A 22,344-nucleotide genomic window follows, 5' to 3' on the forward strand; every position below is an offset into this window, starting at 1 on the left:
AAGAAATTAAATATGAGTCTCTCTCAACTTTGTAAATAGTAAAAGTTGATAATAAATAATATTTTCAATAGCACAATGAAAGTATATAGTTCAAATAGAGATAAAGAGATGTGTGTTAGAAAAATAGGTAACTAAAATAAAAAAGTTTTTTTTTTTAGCTAAAATTTTATGAGCTGGATGTGAATGCTATAAGGTCACATTTGATATACATAATAGATTCATGAAATAGAATGACTAGTTTCTTTATTTTTTTATAACCTAAAATTTATATATATATTTTATATATATATATATATATATATAGAAAAATAGAGAAACCCAATTTTGGGGTGGCCGAGACAACCTTGGAAGAACCACATGGTTGGTTGCACCACCACCGGGTTTTCCATTTTTGTTTAAAATGTTCTTCTTCTTTTTACTTTTTATAAATATTAAATATTTTAAATTTTTTGATTCAATTATAGTAAAAAAATGAAAATATAAAACATACTCCAAAATACACGTAGAGGGGGTGAATATGTGTTTAACAAAAATAATATGGAATTAAAACTAAGAAGCATGCAACAATCAATCACCAAAATATGTAAAACAATAAAGCAGATAGAGACAGATATTTTGGTTATGAAGTGAAAACCTTTGAAAAATTCTTCAAAAGGAAAAACCACTATGGGGAAGTTAAACCAAAAAAATCATGGACTATAGAAGAATGAAAAATTACAAGTTGTTTACACTTATAAAACCTCTGTAGTTGACACAGACTTGTCTAAACAGATGAGACTTATTGCCTTCTACCGCAGTAGTTCCCCTAGAACTTCTGAAAATTTCTTATATTGATTTCCATGTCAGAACTTCTAACAGGCTTCTTGATTGTCGTTGAAGAACAGTTTTTCAAATATCAGCAACACTTTAAGAGAAATATAACACGCATGTTCTAAGTCTCTAAAAATTATCTCTTAGCACAATATAAAATTTGCCCCCTTAGTTGCTTAAGAAATTTCGTGCTCTAAAGAGCCATATATATTGGCAACTAATAATTAAGTTTTCTTGCTGAAAAAACCTTAATATGGAAAAAACGAAGTTGTGTTCGAACCATAGAAGGTCCCATTCGAACACATCTAGGGTTATGCAGGAATCCTAGCCAAAGTTGGAAAACCTTAAAACAACAATTGACAGCTTTCGTTCGGATGAGTTGGAAACCCGTTCAAACACTGCTAGGTTAAACTTCTATATTGATACATCTCGTATGAACCCATAACGAATGGCCTTGCGAACAGAGCTATTTGGATTCACTAAGTGCAACTCTCGTTCGAATGGCTCTACAAACGCCCAGCAAACAAAGTTATCGGGTTTTACTATGGATTGCATCCATTCGGCTCTACAAAAGCCTAGCGAACAATGCTATCGAAAATGTGCAAATGATTGCCGTATGAACTTCACCAAATGCTCTTGCACACCAAAGCTCTAAAAGAAAAACTTAACAAAGTTTGAGCACCGAATTTGCCAATATAAAATAAATAACAAAAAAGAATATGTATTGTTACTAAACTAAATAATAAGAATATTCCTAGTAATTTTATTCCCACTCATTGTATTTTCAATAATAACTAATTCCTATTCTTTAATAAGTGACCCTTCCGTCACTCCGTGAAGTAAACGTCACCTAATGGTTGCAAAAATGACTTATTTTTTTATTTTCCAATTTGTAATCACGCAAGGATAAATACTAAAAAAATATTAATACGAGATAAGCACTACGTTTTTAATTTATAAATACTCCTTAATGATATATTTATATATATATATATTTTTTGTAAAGTTCCTAAATTATATTTAATTAAGTCAATTCGTTTATACTCCGCCAGGCGCCAAACTGATCAAAGTCACAATTGGACGGCTGATCTCCAACCTGTACTGATTGAGTCCCACATCACGAGCTGGGCCTTCTGGTGTGCTGACACGTGGACAAACAATCCCAGGTTGACGCCTCTGCATGACGCGTGAAGTGGGCGACTTCATCACGGCTCAGCCACAGTGCCGACTGCCTCGTATGCGCAATGGCACCAACCCGATACAAACAATAAATCAATCAAGGACTCCTTTTCCATTCATTCATTTCCAAAAATAGCAGCGAAAACAAAAAGCAGAAAAGGAAAAGATCTGATCGACGCCTCTGATTGCATACAATTTTTTGTGATAATTTTCCGTTCGTTGATCGATGGGGTTTATGGGTGATCTGACGGCCAGAATCTCGCCTTCAGCACTCCGGAAAAAGATGGAAGCCCGGGATTGATTTTGATAGCGAAGAGAAGGATCTTAGGCTGCTATTACTTTGTTTCCTTTTGCGGTTTCTTTTTCACTTTTCGAGGCAAAATGAGGTTCGCGAAGTCTCAGGTCTGGCAACCATGCAAGAAGAAGAGGTCTTGATCCGGAAGCTCTATAGAGAGAGGAATTCCGATTCTAGAGAAGTGAAGGAGTTGAGGAAGTGAAGGGGATTGGATTGTGGTGGTGGTTACAGCGGGGGAGATGGCGTCACGGTCGAGCAATGGGGCAAGGACGCGTGTGGGGAGGTACGAACTTGGACGGACCCTGGGCGAGGGCAATTTTGCAAAGGTCAAGTTCGCTCGGAACGTCGTGACCGGCGAGAACGTGGCTATCAAGATTCTGGACAAGGAAAAGGTCCTCAAGCACAAGATGATCGGCCAGGTCTCGATCCTAATTCTTATTTTTGCTTCTTTATTTTTTTATTTTTATTTTTTTTTCCGTCGGATTCATTCTGTGAATTCGAAGGAATTCTGTTTGAATTATGTGTTTCGTAATTTTTTGTTTTTTTTTCTCTATGGAGTGGTAATTTTTGAATGACTGACTGTTTGGTTGCGGAGAAAAATAATTTTTTTGTTATTTTTTAATCGGAAACTTTTGACGGAAAAAAGTAAAAGAAGAAAACAAAACTGTACACGGCTTACTTGAGTTTGCCATTTTGTGGCCAAGGCATTGTACAGGACTTAACGAGGTTTGTTGATTTTATAATTATTATTTTAAACACTATTTCTTTTACTTATCAAAAAAATTATTATTTTAAACACTGTTTTGTGCTTGTTCATAAAATGATAAAGTATTATTAAAAAAAAATAAAGTATTATTTTTGCTTCAATTTCCGTTCTTGATCCAAAAACTGATTTGAAGAGACTTGGAATTGAGTTTATTTCGGTTTTAGTCCAAACAGATGAATTAAATTGCTAATCAATTGAATTGAATTCTATTGAACTTATTTTATTTTAGGTTTATATGATTTGGTTGTGAATCAAATGTGTGGAATACGACACAATCTTTTCTGAAGCCAAATTTGAGGAAATTTTGTGTAATATTAAAATGTGGACATGTATTTTTGTTGTTGTTTTGTTTCAATATTGTAAAAAAATATTGAGACTCTTGTATTGGTTATTGTGTGTGTGTTTTAAATATAATGTATGGTTGCTGCTGAAATACCAAAACAGAAAAAAAAAGAAAAAAAAAAGGAAAAAAAAGAAAAGAAAAGAAATGCAAAGATCATTGTGATTGCCAGATGAGTTCTTCACACTCCAAGCTGACACTCTGAAAATTATTTAATACTTACACATATGTGGCTCTGCAAAGACTATTTTTTAGAAGTTCTGAAGTTATTATGTTTCAATCTGAATATCAACGTGTCTCATCTTAATTATTTTCTGGCTGCTTTGTCATTTGCAGATTAAACGTGAAATTTCGACGATGAAACTGATTAGACACCCAAACGTTATCCGTATGTATGAGGTAAGAGAACACAGCCGCCTTATCTAATTTTGGTTTTAACTAATTTTAATGTAGTGGCATGACTTGTCATTTCAGGATCTTCTTCATGCTCTGCTCCTAGAGATTTTATATCAATTTTTAATGTGCTCTAGTTTTATGTCCTAGATTATCCACATGTGTGGTTCTTAACCATAGGGTTTCTTGATTATCTTCTGGATCTGAATTGACTTCCGGCAGTATTCCTGGTGTAGGTGATGGCTAGCAAGACGAAAATATACATTGTGTTGGAATTTGTTACTGGTGGAGAACTCTTCGACAAAATTGTAAGCTAGTGGTTTTTTCCTGCTGACGACTAACTTATGCATTCTGGAATAAAATGCCTAAATTAACTGGTTTTGGTGCTATATTTCTTGTGCCAGGCAAGTAAAGGGAGGTTCAAGGAAGATGAAGCTAGAAAGTATTTTCAGCAACTTGTTAACGCTGTGGACTACTGTCATAGCAGAGGTGTATTTCATAGAGACCTAAAGGTGTGATCCCTTATTGTTGTTTTTGCTATCCTCCTTGCCCTTCATTGTTTTGATAATGTTAATACTCATGTTTTTTTTTTAGAGTTAAATAATGCAGTTGGAGGTGATGAACTGATTTGTATGTATTTCTGAATGTTATTGCACCTATTCCAAGAAAAAGGAAATGATGTTATTATGGTTTGTCATTTCTCAGCCAGAGAATTTACTGCTGGATGCTAATGGAGTTCTTAAAGTTTCGGATTTTGGATTAAGTGCCCTACCACAACAAGTTCGAGTGAGCATTATGACTTAATGCCTTATACGAAAAGTATTTCAGGATAAAAGTTATCCAGAAGTTGACCTAAAGTGGTGTTGGTGACACCTGGCCCCTATAAGCCCCACTTCTTGTTATTCATCAATAAAAAAAGCCTACCACACTGCTTCTGGGTTTATTGATAGTTTTGGTGAATTGTTAGACACCTTTACACAATCAATTTGTGCAGTTCTTATAACTGATTATCCTATCTCTCTCTTTAGGAAGATGGTTTGCTTCATACAACATGTGGTACACCAAATTATGTTGCCCCGGAGGTATATTAGCTTGTGGTTCAAAGTGCTAGTGACTATATCTTTAATCTCATCAACCTTTTGTTTTTTCATTGGCACCTGATCTTTCTAGGTGATCAACAACAAAGGCTATGATGGAGCAAAGGCAGATCTGTGGTCATGCGGCGTGATTCTTTTTGTTTTAATGGCTGGCTATTTACCTTTTGAAGAATCCAACCTCATGGCATTATATAAAAAGGTTAATTGCTTGCTGTCTCTCTCTGCCTTAACTCATTCTTCAATGTATAAATTATTTTATGCACACAGTCATCATTTTGATCCTCATAAACTAAATATCTCTGTGAAATAATTATTTTGCTCATACAGTTAAACTATATTGCAAGAGTATTATTTTTTTGATAATTAATTGACACATATAATTAAAAAAGTGTATTCTTACAAGTGGGAATCTCATCCAAATGCATAGCAAGTATTTTTTTTCCCCATATGCATTCACGCTGTTTTAATCTGTCAAACTTGCACTGATATGCTAGTGATTGCCTGATGAAGAAATAGGAAGTAATTTAAGAATCTGTTATGTTGTGTATATGTATGCGTCTGTTTTTGAGTTTGAAATCCTATTTTGTGACATCCTCTATGTGCTAGTACGTGATTTATGATGATCATTTATGTCCCCCCCCCCCCAAAAAAAAAAACTATGAAATTCACTTTTAAATCAATTTGTTATATGTTTTAAGGTAATAGTGATGGAAGAGGTCAGGTAATAGTGCAGAATATACCTTAGAATTAGAAGACATGTGAAGGCTGGGAACTTGTGGTGACAGATGAAAGTGAAGAAGATGAAGAAGTAGGTAGACCATTTCCTACACTATAAATCGTTTTGACAAAATTCAGTGGTAGCTGGTCAATGAAGTGATGTGTGCAATTGTATTGCCATTTGACTTTGTTAGCTCTGAAAGTGAGTTGGTGTAGACAATAGTGTAGCTATTTTTTTTTCCCATCATGTGAAAGCAGATAACTTGTTGATTGGGTTGACCTTGAATGTAAACTTGACTTAGAAGTTCATTGAAAGTAGTCCAGAGTTGTTAACAATGGTGTTTTGAATTCCTGGCAAAAAAGTAGGGTTAACATTTGCCAGTTTCAAACCTAAAAGCGAGTTGCTGTTGACTGTAGCTCCTTTTTTTATTTTATTTTTATTTTTTATGGGGGTTATGAACCAAATATATTGGGTTTTGCTTGTGGGAAGCTATGTCTCTTATAAGACAGCATGCGGGTGACACAAAATAAGCTTTTGGTGGGCTTTGGCTTCTTATTCTGTCTTGAAAAAAAAAAAAAAACCAGAATGGTTATACACTAATGTGAAGAATTTAATTATACATAAGCTGAGTTAAAGATGTTACCTTTGTATTATAACACATCATCACTGAGGTATTTTCTGCATAAAATTATCATTGAGTGAGTGTGGCTGTCTGTGTGTATGTGGTGAGTGTATATAATATACTGCACATTAACACTCTAGCTTGCTGGGATGGCATAAAGTGCCAAACCAGTGACTAAAGCCTTCCCTGACTTATCTGGTCTTGATGTTCTGCTTCATTGTTTCAGGTCAGTACTACTAAAACTAAAGATGGGGTTAGCTTGTGTTGCATTGATTGAGCCCAATCCAAGTTACATCCCTGCTTTGAGTTTTTAGGTTCTAGTGGTCTTCTATAGAACATTCTTTGTTCAAGTGTAGAGCTGTAGTTGTTCAATTCATAAATCTTATGGCATTAGTATGTATCCTTGCTTAAATAATGTTATGTACACATACTTATCAAAAAAATAATGTTATGTACACATACTCATGGAAAAGAGTGCAGCTACCAGACATAGGAAATTTAATTTCATGCCCATAATCTTCACTTGTACAGTGTGCTTTGATGAGATTTGTGGTATCACATTGATTAGCATAAAGACAATTAAGTTTTTATGGGGACTGCACTCTTAGATGGGTAATTAAATGGCAGGTTTATGTTTATTTTTTATTTTTGATAAGTAATGAAACAATCTCATAAAAAAGCGTAAGACGCTCCTGAGTATACTGGGTGTATACAAAAGGAGCCACCTAACCAGTAGGGGCAAAACGAACAAGAAATCACTAAAACTAATTGACAAAGGAGAAACTAACAGGTCTATGTTTATTTGATCTGCCAAATGAGTGCTTTGCTATGTTTGAAATAGGAACTTTATTGCATTTCTTCTTTTATAAGGCTCCAATATTTATAAGCTCAAAGCTCTGGCTATAAGAGGAATCTATCTGACTGCAGATATTCAAGGCTGACTTCACATGTCCTCCATGGTTCTCCTCAAGTGCAAAGAAACTGATCAAAAGAATCCTGGACCCTAATCCCTCAACAGTACGTCATTGTCTTTTGCGCACTGGTATTTTTTGATGTCATGTATTTCTTGTGTATTTACCTTGTAAGCTAAACACATGAAACAGCGGATTACAATTGCTGAGGTCATTGAGAATGAATGGTTTAAGAAAGGATACAAGCCGCCTAGTTTTGAGCAAGCTGATGTTAGTCTGGGTGATGTGGATGCTATCTTCAATGATATTGGGGTGAGATTGTGTTCTCTTATTTATTTATTTCTTTGGCCATATAGAACTAGCGTGTGACTTTGTTTTTGCTGTTTCCATGTGGACAGGATTCTGCAGAGCTTGTTGTGGAGAAGCGGGAAGAAGGACCTGTGGCACCCATCACTATGAATGCATTTGAGCTTATCTCTACATCTCAGGGCCTCAACCTCAGTACTCTCTTTGAAAAGCAAATGGTATGCTTGACTTTGGTTTTTGGACTTGGTAGTAAGATATCTGACATGGAGAAAAACTTGGAAATGAGAACCTGATATCCCAGTTGTTTGAATGTGAGAAACACTATATATATATATATATATATATATATATATATATATATATATATATATGTGAGGTCGGGATGATGATCTCTATGCTTTACTGCTTACTTAAGGCAGTTCAAAAGGATATGAATTTTTTCCCCCTCTTTTTGTTACTAGGCTGAAGGATGTGATAAATGGTACACTTGTGCTCTAAGTTCACTTGTATGTTCTGATATTCTCATATTATATGTGAATAAAGCCTGGTTAATATTTCAAATTAAGTGCTGAAATAAAGAGTCGAGAGTTGTTGTTATACTATAGTGTATGTTGTTTAGAATTCTGTAGTTTTGAAAGAGCTAACTAGCTCATTAGTTATCTTTTGATGTTGGATTGGTTCTAAAGCATAAGACTTTAGAAAATGGCTAACATACTCCTAACATTTCCTTGGTAACTAGGGACTTGTTAAAAGGGAAACAAGATTCACATCCAAATGTCCTGCCAATGAGATAATCTCAAAAATCGAGCAAGCTGCAATGCCACTTGGTTTTGATGTAAAGAAGAATAACTTCAAGGTGCAATGTTCTCCTTCTCACTCATATCCATGGAATGACTGTAATCTTTTATGTTACCGTCTCTATAAATATCAATGGATTTTTCCCTCGTTGGTTAAATACATGAGAATCTGAATGAAATATATAAATATGTAGCTTTTTGAAAACACTTTTTTTTTTGTTTTCAAAAACAAAAACACATTTTTCACTAAACATTTAACAAACAATTCGCTTTTCGAAGCACAAAACATTTTTCAAAACAACAAAACACAACAGACTTTTAAGAAGACTTTTTACACAATCTTGTTGGAATATTTTGAGAAAACATGTGCTTATTTTTGTAGGGATTTTTTACTTCAAAAAATAATAATAAATAAAAAAATAGAGAGGTGGCCACATGGCCACCCCCGATAGAGGAGAGGGATGGCTGTGCGGCCACCTCTATCCTTGTCCCATCAAGCTAGAGGTGGTTGTGCAACTAGCCGAACTGGACAGGGGGCTGCGCAGCCCTCCCCTTCAGGTCAGGGGTAGCCATGCGACCACTCTAATTGATCAGAGATGGTTGTGCGGCCTCCCCAACAGAGCAGAGGTGGCCTTGTGGCCATCCCTACAGGGCAGACCACCCTAACAGGACATATGTGGCTGATCAGCCATCTTTACAGGACAAAGGTGACTACTTGACCACATCTGCCTTTTTGGTGGCCATCCCCTCTCCTTCGTTGAGGGTGGCCATGCAGCCTTCCTTTTTTTTTAAAAAAAAAAATTAAATTTTTTTTTTTGTTCATTTTTTATAAAAAAGAGGTCAAGCTCTACACCTGGAAAAATGAACATGTGTTTCCTCAAAATAAACATGTTTAGGTTTTGTTTATTTGAAAACACAAAATACTTTTCAAAAAGTTTACCAAAGAGTTTTCTTCTGTGGACCCCACAAAAATGCTTTTCAAATGTGGACCTCACCGAAAAAACTTCTCAACTTTCTGTCGCATTAGAAATTTTTGCAAATCAAAAAAAGAAAACAGTTATCCAAATGTTTAACAAACATGGTCTATATTTTTTTTATTGATAAGTTACACGCATAGCCACTCTTGAATCTACTACTGTGCCCTTCACCGCAATTTCTTTCAGGGGATTGCCATTGGAACCAGAGTTTATTAGCTTTGTTAGGTGGAATATTCAGTGCATGGTGACATAATTAATGGGCCAGAATACTGTATTAACATGCAAATTATAGTGTAATCTTCTGGCTCCAAGTGATATTCATATTTTCTTCACTTCACTTTCTCATAGTTGGTGACGTTTGAAGGACAAAGAATATTGGATGAAAGCGAGATGAAAATGGAGTTAACTAGAACTTAACTTTTTAATGTAAATAAATCAAGTGTTTAATTTTCTTCCACTTCTGATATCCCTCTTCTTTCTCCCTCAATTTTTACTTAATCGCAGATGAAGCTTCAAGGTGAAAAAACTGGACGTAAAGGTCATTTATCTGTTTCAACGGAGGTGCATATATTTCAAACTCTTCACCCCCTCCTCCCCTTTTCCTGTAACACATCCTTTAGAGGTAGTTCAATCAGGAACTGTTTACAATTCTCTATTTTCAGATTTTTGAGGTGGCACCTTCACTCTACATGGTTGAGCTTCGGAAGTCTGGAGGAGATACTCTAGAATTTCACAAGGTATGGTATTACAATGTCGTTGCCTTTTTTTTGGCATCTATGTTATACAATTATTTATCCATTTGCAAAAATTTTGGACTTTATTGGCAGTAGAGTATAACACCTCAGTCCCATATTAGAAATATAAATAGCCTACGTAGGATGAGTAAATTATTAACGCACTCATGTGCTATGTTTTGCATCGTTTTCTTATTAGATGAGATTGGATTTTATAAGCGATTCTAGGGAGCTCCAAATTGTGACTAGTCAATGCCTTCCCTAGTTGTTACACATAGGCCATGATTCCTTGACTTGCTTCACGCAATGTAGTGGTGATTTCTTTGCCATGTAGCCATGGATGCATGTGTAGTGGCAACCATGGGCTATACCTAGGTTCTTGTTTCATGGTTTTAATGGCTAGCGGCAGGACAAAGCTAGGGAAGCAAAGGCACTAGGGTCCAACAATGAAAATGTGGAGTGGTGGATGGCTTTCTCCTTCCCTGTCCCTGCCCCACACCCACCTCAAAGTCTCCTCCCTTATCTTTTGCGTACCTAGGATGGGCGATGGGGAGCATATTAATCCCCATCCCACATCTGCCCTGCCCTCCCTATTAAGAAATAACGGGTAGGAATGGCTCAAGACCTAATTTTGGCCTTGACTTAAAGAAAGATGTTTATATATTGATTTTTCTTGTTCTTGATAGAAGGAAAAGACAATTGCTAGAAAACAAATTAAGCCAATAAGAAAAGAATTTTTCTAAGGCAAACTCAATTTCATGTTGTTCAGATGTCTAATTTCCTAAAAATTCAAATCTTCAATAGTAATAGGTAAAAAAGAAGAGAGAGGGAGAGAGAGAATCTGGCGATTTATCCCGTGGTTGTTGTGAGCCAAGGTCTTATAACTTATACATAGAACAATGTATTTTAGTAGTTATTAATACTTTTAAGGGAAAATTTTTATATAAATTTGAGGCATGGGAAGATGATGTAGCCCAAATATGCCCCATCATATGCTGAAATAGGGCACTGTCAAAATTCTCAAATTCATCCCCCCCTCCCTTGTTCAATTGACCTCCTTACTTGTGCCATATGGTGTGTAGCTAGGTTGGTGGTCCTTTTGACCTTCTTGCTAGGGTTGGCAATATGTTGGATGTATTGGCCAATACTGATCACAGTTTATGTCTTTATGAGATTGATAGCAAGGCCTGGACTTGGCACATGATTCTTGATTTGAACTACCTATCTAAATTATAGGAATGCATAAAAAAATGGAGGGAGTTTGATTCCCTTTTCCCTCTCTATCTTGTCTGCGCATGTCAACATTTTCTCCTTCTATGTGTGCTCTCTGATGTTGGCATGGTTGTTAACATTGGTTTTGGTTGTCTATAAAGCTTTTGAGCTCTCGGTGGCTGAATGCTTATTTGGTTGAAAGGAGACGAGGGGTTTCATGAGCTATGTTATTGGGTAAATGAGTGTTGTTTGACTGACAACCACAGTGGAGGTGTTGGTTTGAAGACTGAGATGACTGAGTTTATCAAATTGTCAAGGGATGGGAACATGGCCTTCATAGTTTAGAGATGCTCTAACAGGTTTGAGTGGTGGGTGGTTGTGGACGTGTTATTGTAATCCCGGAGGGGTGTGAAGGGTGGGGATGGAAAGGTTTTGCGGTTGAGCTGAGAAAGGTGGTGGCTTTCTTTGATGTCTCTCAAGGTATGGGGAGTAGCGTCTTGTTTCCACGCCAGCTCATTGACAGCTCTTAGTCAATCGATGTGAGTGGTTCTTCCTTGGTTTCAATGGATAAGGAACAGATGTTAGATGGTGGCCGAAGAATCTTTGTGGAGGTGTTGGGTAGGGTGGGGCAGAGGCAAGGGTGCTCCTCAAGTTCACGAGAAGTTGGCTTGTTTGTAGACACATCTGTTCCTTGTTTTCGCCCTACGGTTGGAGACGATGTTGTATGATAGGGTGATGTGGTGGATATCTGTTGGAGCCCTCAAAATTGGAGTAGTCAACATGAGAAATTAGAAGGGGAAATGGATCGGGCTTTAGCAATAGTGGATGAGGATGAGGGTTTGATTTCTAATTTCTATTGGGTTCGAGGGATATAAGGTCCAACCTGTGTTACTATCCCTTAGTCAGAGCCTGTTGTTCAATCATGCTCTTTTGGGGAAGTTGATTTGGCGCTATATGCATGAGAGACGGGCTTTGTGGAGAGTCGTAGTGGATGGTGTTCTATTGAGGTTCATGGTTCGTATGGGTTGGGCCTTTGGAAGGGTTGGGGCGAATTTTTAAGTCATATCATATTTGTGGTGAGAGATGCACCAAAATTAGATTCGGGCATGACCTTTGGTGTGGAGATTGAGCTCTAAAGGAATCTTTTTTTAGATTTATATAGTATTACTCATGTTAGGGATGCTTCCGTAGAAGATCAATAGAGAGTTGTTTGATGTTAGGTATTTCTATAACGTCCTTGTTCTTCATATTGGCACTCACTTCCCGTGGAAGAGTTTTTGGTGGAGTAAAGTCCCCTTGAGAGCAGCTTTCTTTGCTTGGTCGGCCGCCCTTAGGAAGATCCTCACCTTGGATAACCTAAGAAAGCGACATGTCATTGTGGTCGATTAGTGCTGTATGCGTAAGAGGAATGAGGAATCTATAGATCATCTTCTTCTTCATTGTGAGATTGCTAGTGCCTTATGAAGTGCTATTTTCAGTCAAGTTGGGCTGACTTGGGTGAGGCCTAGATAAGCAATGGACTTGTTTGCTTGTTGGAGGGGGATGTTTGGCGGACCTCAGAATGTAGTAGTGTGGAAGATGGTGTTTGTGGTGTCTTTTAGCAAGAAAGAAATGATAGATGTTGGCCGTGAGAGAACGGTTTTTGGAGTTTAAGCCTTTCTTTTTCAATACTCTTTACCTCTAGACAAATGCTTTAGACTTTCCTAATGTGCTTGGTTTTTATGACTTTCTTGATATTTTTTCTTTCTAGGTAGATATTTTTTTTGTATACTTCTTATGTATTTGGGTTGCGCCTTTTGTGCTTTTTATGATATTTCAATTACTTATATATATATATATATATATATATATATATATATATATAAAAAGAAAAAGAAAAGAGAAGGAATGCATAAATTTGGAAATGGAGTTGGGCTTTTTGAGCCCCATGGGACTTCAGCAATAGCCGAGGACCAAACATCATCCAGGCTTGGTTGTTGACTTAACAAACTAGACTTAGAATCCGAACCTGTAGACAGTATTATTGTTTCATTTTACAAATTTGTTTCCCTGTTTGCTCAAGTTTGCACTCGCTCTGTATTAATATTGCAGTTCTATAAGAGTCTCACTACTGGGCTGAAAGATATTGTTTGGAAAACAACGGATGGAGCAGATGAAAGAAAAGAAGGTTTGCTTTCATTATTAGCCGTTAAATGCATTCTTCTTTTGAAGTTTTAATTACTATTGTTATACTGGTTTTTCCTCCCTGGAAAATCTCTCTGTTTTCAACTTCAGATTTAATTTCAAGTTTTTTGTGAGAGAGAAAAAAAGTAATTAAATTTAGACCGTGAAAAAAAAAAACACTACACATGTTTTAGTATTATATATATAAACTATTGTTAAGGATGAATCAAGTTTGCTTTCCCTTGTCAATTATAATATAAGTAAGATTAACTACTTTTCTTCTTCTTTGGGTTTTCATCTACAGGTGTTGATGGTGTTGTGGCATCTTAATAAGTGGTTTGCACGGTTGTATTTTTTTTTTTTTTGGGTGTAACTATTCAAAGTAATGTAATATGGATTGCACAGTTGCACTGTTTTTTTAATTGTGTCGCCCTTCACTTGATGACCCTATCATTGAGAACTTGATTGTTAGATACCAAGCCTTTGTTTGGATTTGTAGACATTCTGAATGGTATCATTGCATACTTTCTTCTTCCATGTGTTGGTGAAAAACAAAGGTAAATTTCTCTTTTTCCCTGCCATTTTTATTTAGAGGTCTGTTGTTGCCTGTTGGCACATCTCTCTTATATATTGTTCATAGAATGCTATATAGCCAATTCTGGTTGATAATTAGATTTTGCTAACCTCCAATATTTAAGTGAATGCAAAATCAGTCCATAAAGTTTCACCGATTGCAAATAGTTCATTGTGGTATAAAAAGTGACTAAAAAATCCTTGCGGTAAGCAAAATTAATAAATAGGTTATTGCAGTTGTCTTCTGTCCAAAATTTTGATGTAAGTTGACAGTGTCATGTTAGCACCAATCATATTGTGACGTGTTACACTAATCCAAAAAATTTGGGGTGTTAACACTAATCCAAAATAGTTACCACTCCAACCGGATACACGTGTATAGGGGAATTGAGAGTACTATACAAAGTTCTTGGAAATGAATAATTCATAAATTGTGTGCTCCCATGGCTAAATGAAAAAGTTCATTTTCTAACGTCATCTTACTAACAGTATTGTTGTAACCACAAGTATAAAAATTGCAGAAGAAAAATAACAGAAAGTAAGGCAGCTTGGTAAATCTTCTCCCTAATTTGGTATTTTAGCTAAACTGCAGTCGAAATTGAGTAAATTGACTTCTCATGTTCGCCTTATTTTGTCAATTCTTGATCAACCCAAATTTAAAAAAAGTCACAATAACGATTATACTGCCCACCCATTCTAATAAGTCACAGAAAAAATGTCATTAATTACCAAAAATAAAATAAAATTAGAGGAAAATGTACTTTACCCCCTGAATTATCAATTCATTTGTACTTTTAATCTCAATGTTTAAAAAGTGACACTTTACCCCCTCCTCCCAAAGTATCTGAATTGACACTTTTAACCCAATTGTTTAAAAAGTAACACTTTACCATCCCAAAGTATTATTGAATTGACACTTTATCCCCCTGAGTTGACACTTTACCCTCCCTCAAAACTTAGTTACTTTGGGGGAGTAAAGTGTCAACGCAAAATAATTCATGAGGTAAAGAATCGCCTTTTAAATATTGAGGTTAAAAATGTCATTGTCAAATACTTTGGAAAGTAAAATGTCACTTTTTAAATATTAGGGTTAAAAATACAAATTGATGAATAATTCAAGGGGTAAATTGTATCTTCCAAAAAAAAAAAAAAAAATTATCTTATAGTTTACACAACCATAAAACCCTTGTACCAAAATTATTTCTAATGAAGACTGTCCCTATGGCGGGAACTCCATATCGACAGAATGAACGTCCAGGAGATGCATCACTTTTTTCAGAAATTACATATACAACCTGACTGAGTCCGTTCAAAAAATTAAAAAGGCCATAGTTTATTTTATTTTATTTATTTTTTTTTTAAAATTCAAATCCTTGACGTAAAAGTATAACGATGACGTATTGCACAGGTGGTGGTATTCCCATTGCCCATTGGCGCAAGGATTTGTTTCGTCCCGTTTTCTTATAAAATTCCCATAAATTGCTCCGTCGTTTCCCGGCACTTTCCCTACAGTCCCCGACCAATCTCCAAAGGTTACACCGAACCTTCTGGAATATCCTAGAGATTTCTTCTTTCCCAAGTCTGAGTGAGTCAGACCTCACGCATTGGGTTTTGACGCGCGGTGGACTAGAGCTCCTTTACTTCCTTGCACTCCAAGCAAGTGTGTGTGTGTATATATAGACTCCCTCTCTATCCGTTTTGTAACCAAATTTTAGTCCTCAAATTATATTCTCTTTGTTTTGATTTCTGATTTGCTCCCAAGATTCGATGGAGAGAGGACGAGGTGGGAACAGAGGGAGGGGTAGAGACGGAGCGGGTGGCAGTGGAAGAGGAGGAGGGAGGGTTAGAGATGGAGCGGGTGGCGGTGGAAGAGGAGGAGGGAGAGGGAGAGGAAGAGAGGGTTATGGTCCTGGTGCTGGCGGTGGTGGTGGTCGCCATCATCATCAACCGCAGCAGTGGATATCGAAGGAAGATGGTTCCGGTGAGGGGTGGAGCAACAGTGGTAGGGGTGGTGGTGTTGGTGGTAGTGATGGTTACGGTAGGGGCGGAGGAGCGACGAGGGGTGGGCGTGGTGGTGATGGTGGTCGTGGAGCGGGGAGGAGTGATACCAGTCGGCGTACGTGGGTGGAATCTGCTCCACCGGTTCAGCGTCCGGTGGAATCTGCTCCACCAGTTCAGCGTTCGTGGGTGGAATCTGCTCAACAAGTTCAGTGTCAGCCTCAGATATCTCGGCCTGAAGGTATGTGATTTGTTTCTGAATTGTTTCTGAAATAAGTTATCACAATTGTTGGTTTTGGCTCATGGGGAGATTATGAAATTGTTTAAAAATCTTGAAAAATTGTGGTGGTAAAACTGATTCCATCTATGGGCCTAAATATTTGAGAAATTTAAATGGTAAATAACAAGTAACTTTGGCACTTAGAAGGGGCCAAGCCCTGCTCTAGCTCACAGCTTTGCTGATGCAACTTACTTTGATAATTCTCGATGGCAAAGCTAGATTTAAATACAAGACTCCAGCTATGCGGCTGCCAAAAAAAAAATGGTTAGTTAAATTTCTACAAGTTAATATTTAATTTTTAATGCCTCAAAACTTGTTTTTGGATTTAAAATTAAAATTTAGGGGTGGAAGGTTAACTCTTTAGGGATTGTATCACCAAAAGTGATTCGATCATCTTAAATTTGGTCCTAATGCCTCAAATTTGATGCTAATATTTCAAATTTAAATTTTTCTTTAATATCTCTCTTCTTCAATTTAACAAAAAAAAAAAAAAATCAGACGTTATTTTAAAAAAATAAAAAATCTTGGCCACATCAGCCTTTGGCAGACGCTGGGACCCCAGGCTGCCTAAAATCTCTACTCTAAATACAATGGAAGGAGTAGAGATTTTCAGCAGCCTGAGGTCATCCCAACGTCTGCCAAAGTCTGACGTGGCCAAGATTTTTTTTTTTTTTTTTAAAAAAAAATAACATAAGATATTTTGCTCTTTTTTTTTTTTTTTTTTTAATTGAAGAAGAGAGATATTAAATGGAAATCTAAATTTGAGGTATTAGCACTAAATTTGAGGCATTAGCACCAAATTTGAGGCATTAGCACCAAATTTAGGATAATTGAATCCCTTTTGAGTGATACAATCCTTAAAATGTTAACCTTCCACCCATATATTTTAATTTTAAATTAAAAAACAAGTTTTGAGACATTAAAAATTAAATATTAACTCATAGAAATTTAACTAGTCAAAAAATTTTAATTTTTTATTATTATTATTTTTTTTAATATATGTCGGAAGCTAGGCTACCGAATGGAAGACTCAATAACTCACCCATGAAGATCCCACTACATAATAACTGCTATTGTTGTTGATTCTAACTTCTATCCCACGACTTACAAAAGTCTAGCACACAACTAGTTCTAAACACATTAGCTTATTATTAGGCCCATATAGGATTTCTTTTGTCTGTGAAACTCATGGAGAGAAGTGAACAGGAAAATTGAAAAATATTTGTTTTCTATCTTTTACCCATCTTTTGTCCATCTCTATATAAGAGATGGGCAAATCCCAGAACCATATGTGGGTCTTGTAGATTTCCAAAAGAGATAGGCAAGAGATGAATGTGTGACATTTCTTGGGAAGATTGGGTCGATGGGTGTTCTACAATTTTCGGGGTTATGTATATTGGGTGTCTCTCTCTCTATATATATTGATGAGTAATTAACCCGGCCAGGGGAAGGGGGAAAATTATTGAGCTGGAAGCAACTCTTTAGGTATTACAATTGGAATGGAATTCATATTGCCATTCCATCCGAAGTTCTTGCAAAAAACTAAAAATTATGAATATTTTGAAACTCCAATACCCAAAATTCTAGGGGTTGACCCCAAAAATTTTCAAAAGAAAAAACAAATCTATATAGCACTGCAATTACACAAATTCATCACACTTTTAGATTTTTCAATTAGATATATTTATTTATTAATTTAAAATTTTGTTTAATATTAATGCTATTATAATTTTGATCAAATTTGATTCCTTTAAATCTCATACATCATATTTACATTAGAATGCCCTCACAATGCCGTTGACCTTTTTTTTTCTTTTTTTTCTTGGGTACAATAAGTGGACAAAGTACTAAATAGGAGATTAAACAGTCTTATTATGAAAATTTTATTATAATTACATTTAGATTTAGTGGGAACTTCTCAATGATTTGGATTAGTTTGACAGTTAAGATAAAACAGAGAAGTTCTTTGTATAAAAATTTAATTTGTGAATTTTTTGTGTTGTTTTTTACATATATCTATCCAAATTAGCAAGATATCATTTTGTATATTTCTATTTAGTTGCAAGTAATATTAATATATGAAGAATCTCGTTTGAAACAATTTTCTTTTCATATAATGTTTGAACCTTTTTTTTTTCTAATAGTATTATTTCATTAGTCTGGCCCCCAAGAGAAAAAAAAATTATAATTCCATCACTGCTTTTTAGAACCTAGTACAGAATTGATCGAGTTTGAAGTGCTTTTATTATGACATGCTTGAACTATTATACATCATCACACATGATTTGCATTCTTATTTAATTTAACTATTACACCATTATTAGATAAAGCTGTACCTAATGGAGTGCGTGATTATTGATAATGCATTGGTTTTCGGAGTTCATAAATGGTAGAAATTTATATATATATAATATGTGGGATGATTGATCATCATTTCATTAAGATTGGTTTACTTTAAAAGGAGTATTAATGTTCCCAAACAATAAAAGGTATAATTCAATAGTGTCTACTAGTAATGTTTCTAGTACTTGTGCTATTAATTGTTTTCTATATAATATTGTAATTAATTAAAATATGCCACTATTAACCAAATCTTCATCTTTATGGATAATTCCTATTGGCTTGAGTACTTCAAAAATTGACCCTCTTATGTTTGGCTCTCCAGAATCTTCAGATAGAAAACTCCCAATAAAACGACCGGATAATGGTGGCGTAGTTGCTATTCGAACTGCTAAGCTTCGCGTCAATCATTTTCTTGTCATATTTAGTCCAGAGACTGTGATAATGCATTATGATGTTGATGTCAAACCTAAGGTGCCTTTCAAGGAAGGTCGGCCTATGGCAATATCAAAATCTACTTTGTCTTTGATCTGGAACAAATTATCTTCTGATGATCCTTTAGGATTTCCCTTGTCAACGACTGCATATGATGGTGAGAAGAACATTTTTAGTGCAAAATTATTGCCCACTGGAAGTTTTCATGTGGAAGTCTCGGATGGAGAAGACATGAAGGGCCGGTCATATATAGTTACTATCAAGCATGTGAATGAGCTCAAGCTTTGCAAGTTGAAGGATTATTTAAGCGGGCATCTCATGTCAATCCCGCGTGATATATTACAAGGAATGGATCTTGTAATGAAGGAAAATCCAGGAAAACACATGACCTCTGTTGGTCGGAGTTTTTTCCCGAGAGAACCTAGGGAAGGAGATGATCTTGGAAGGGGCATTACAGCATCTAGAGGGTTTCAACCTAGATTAAAGGCCACGTCTCAGGGTCTAGCCATGTGCTTGGACTATTCAATTTTGGCATTTTGGAAGCGAATGCCAGTTATTGATTTCCTCGGGCAGCATATTAACGAGTTTGACATAAAAAATTTCCAAAGGTTTAGGAGAGAAGTAAATGATGTGCTGAGGGGGTTGAAAGTCACCGTGACTCATCGAAAAAGTAAACAAAAGTATACCATTGGAGGGCTAACCGAGGAGAATACTAGACGAATATCATTCATTGCAGAAGACCTAGAGGGCAGGAATCCACCAAGGCAGCTTGGAATAGTTGACTACTTTAGAGAGAAATATGACAAGGATATTATGTATAAGGGTATTCCTTGCTTGGATTTGGGAAAAGGAAACAAGAAAAACTATGTACCTATGGAGTTTTGCAACTTAGCTGAGGGGCAAAGATATCCAAAGGAGTATTTGGATAAAAATGTAGCCAAGATGTTGAAGAAACTGTCACTTGTACGACCAGAGGTCAGGGAGAGTGAGATATGCAGAATTGTACGTTCAGAAGATGGTCCTTGTGGGTAAGTGCATATGAAATTTATAGCCTTTTTATATCATTACTATATGATTTTTTTTTTTTTTTTTTGTAGAACATCTGTTGTTTTCCTAAATTTATCCATTTCATAAACCAACAAATTGAAGTGCATGAATGCTTTTAATATTTGTAGGTGAATGTCTTACATACAACCAATTTATTTTTTATTTTTAATGAGCAGCCAATACTTTTTTTTGGCTTGGATCAAATTACTTAATGCAATCTAAATAATGTGACAATTAAACCTTTATGACATTTTTTTTCTTCTCAAATTTGGTTTTGTTTTATTGGCAGTGGAGACATAGCTCACAATTTTGGAATTGAAGTAAACCCAAACATGACAATAGTTCCCGGACGCCGTATTGACCCACCTGAGTTGAAGTTAGTTGCTCCAAATGGCAGAATGATGAAGGTAAAAGTTGATGAAGAGAAATGCCAATGGAATCTTGTTGGCAAATCGGTGGTGGAAGGTAAAATAATTGACCGGTGGTGTGTTATTGACTTCAGCTCCTCTGATAAATACAACTGCTTGGATCCTAATCATTTCATTCCAAAGCTTATTAATAAGTGCAACAATTTGGGGATCCGCATGGATGAGCCTCTCATATATAAGCGTGCAACAATGCGTATGTTATCAAAGGTTGACAATCTTCGTCAACTACTTGAAAGTGTCAATGAAGAAGCTTATAAGATCAGTGGTGGTGGTCATTTACAATTTGTTCTTTGTGTGATGTCCAAGAAGGATCCTGGTTATAAATCTCTCAAGTGGATCTCTGAGACCCAACTTGGTATGATGACACAGTGTTGTCTAACCACTTGTGCGAACTTATCAAAGGTAGCCACTCGTGCCAACCTATCAAAGGAAGACCAGTTTCTTGCAAATCTTGCTATCAAGATAAATGCTAAGCTTGGAGGCAGTAATGTAGAGCTAAATGATCCGCTCCCCCACTTTGGAGGCAAAGACCATGTTATGTTCTTTGGAGCTGATGTCAATCATCCGGGTGCTTGGAATACCACAAGTCCATCGATAGCAGCTGTTGTTGCAACTATGAACTGGCCTGCTGCAAACCGCTATGCAGCACGGGTCTGTGCGCAAGACCATCGGACAGAGAAGATTCTAAACTTTGGTGATATGTGTTTGGAGCTTGTTCAAGCTTATGCTGGGTTAAATCATGTCAGGCCGAACAAGATTGTGGTATTTCGTGACGGAGTTAGTGACAGCCAATTTGATATGGCTCTTAATGAGGAGTTGTTAGATTTGAAGATGGCATTTCAAACTATCAAATACTATCCAACCATCACACTTATAGTAGCCCAAAAGCGACACCAAACTCGTTTCTTTCCTGATAGCACAAGTGATGGGTGTTCTACTGGCAATGTGTTTCCAGGTACAGTTGTTGATAAAATAATTGTTCACCCATTCGAGTTTGACTTCTATCTTTGTAGTCACTATGGAAGCCTTGGAACAAGCAAGCTTACACACTATCATGTCCTGTGGGATGAACATGGGTTTAGTTCCGACCTATTGCAAAAGCTTATATATGACTTGTGTTTCACCTTTGCTCGGTGCACTAAACCTGTATCGTTGGTCCCGCCCGTGTACTATGCCGACCTTGTTGCTTATAGAGGGCGACTCTACTATGAGGCAATGGTGGAGGAGGGGCAATCTCCAGCTTCAATAGCACCCTCTTCCTCATCATCAGCATCAGCATCATCATCTCTTTTGTCAATGGCGTCATTTGAGAACTTCTTCAAGTTGCACACTGACTTGGAAAATGAAATGTTCTTTGTTTAAAAGGCTGTATCACACAGTCTTGTGTTATGGCTACCTTTTGTTTGACAATGCTCGACCTCCTTTCCTATGTGAATTAGTGAAGGAGTTTGTGCGTGAATCTAATGGGTTACAAGTCTCAATGTGTTGTCTTGTCCTTTTAGGGTTTGTGTGGACAATGTGATTTATATTTGAGTCTGCTGTGATTTGGTTTATGTAGAGGAATGTTATGCTTTTGTTTGAGTCAGACAAGGATAGAATCTGTGTGAATTTTATTTTTAAGATTTCTTTTGTTTTTGGAGTTGGTCTTGGTGTTTCTACCTATCTGCTTCTTTTCTCCATAATCAATGTGATATGTGGAAGGCCATAATGAAACAGTTTGATGAGTACTCGTGTGAATGTGTATGCTTAATATCATAGACAAGGATTCTTTTCAGTTCATTTGTGCGAATGTGTATGCCTAATATTATAGACAAGGATTTTTTCTAGTTTATTTGAATTAGAGGAGATTTAGTTGGTTATAAAATAGGGGCAAAATTATCATTTTGCAAATTTTTTTTGGTTGACAATTTTGCCCTTCTATTT

General features: G+C 36.2%; 2 protein-coding genes across 2 annotated transcripts; both read left to right on the forward strand.

Moving 5' to 3' along the window:
• The first annotated feature begins 2,024 nt into the window (after positions 1 to 2,024).
• On the forward strand, positions 2,025 to 13,857 carry LOC132172672 (CBL-interacting serine/threonine-protein kinase 23-like). The gene is made up of 15 exons (XM_059584215.1): positions 2,025 to 2,703; positions 3,727 to 3,789; positions 4,020 to 4,091; positions 4,188 to 4,295; positions 4,489 to 4,569; positions 4,812 to 4,865; positions 4,954 to 5,079; positions 7,148 to 7,237; positions 7,324 to 7,443; positions 7,530 to 7,655; positions 8,177 to 8,293; positions 9,716 to 9,772; positions 9,874 to 9,948; positions 13,249 to 13,324; positions 13,625 to 13,857. Exons 1-15 carry the CDS (start codon positions 2,524 to 2,526, stop codon positions 13,648 to 13,650), a joined length of 1,371 nt encoding a protein of 456 aa, XP_059440198.1. The 5' UTR covers positions 2,025 to 2,523; the 3' UTR covers positions 13,651 to 13,857.
• Positions 13,858 to 15,660: 1,803 nt separating this feature from the next.
• Positions 15,661 to 22,125, forward strand: LOC132169466 (protein argonaute 2-like). Its single transcript, XM_059580498.1, has 3 exons — positions 15,661 to 16,132; positions 18,837 to 19,974; positions 20,283 to 22,125. Exons 1-3 carry the CDS (start codon positions 15,661 to 15,663, stop codon positions 21,781 to 21,783), a joined length of 3,111 nt encoding a protein of 1,036 aa, XP_059436481.1. The 3' UTR covers positions 21,784 to 22,125.
• Positions 22,126 to 22,344: the final 219 nt, after the last annotated feature.

Source organism: Corylus avellana, chromosome ca2 (assembly GCF_901000735.1).
Source record: "Corylus avellana chromosome ca2, CavTom2PMs-1.0".
NCBI lineage: Eukaryota > Viridiplantae > Streptophyta > Magnoliopsida > Fagales > Betulaceae > Corylus > Corylus avellana.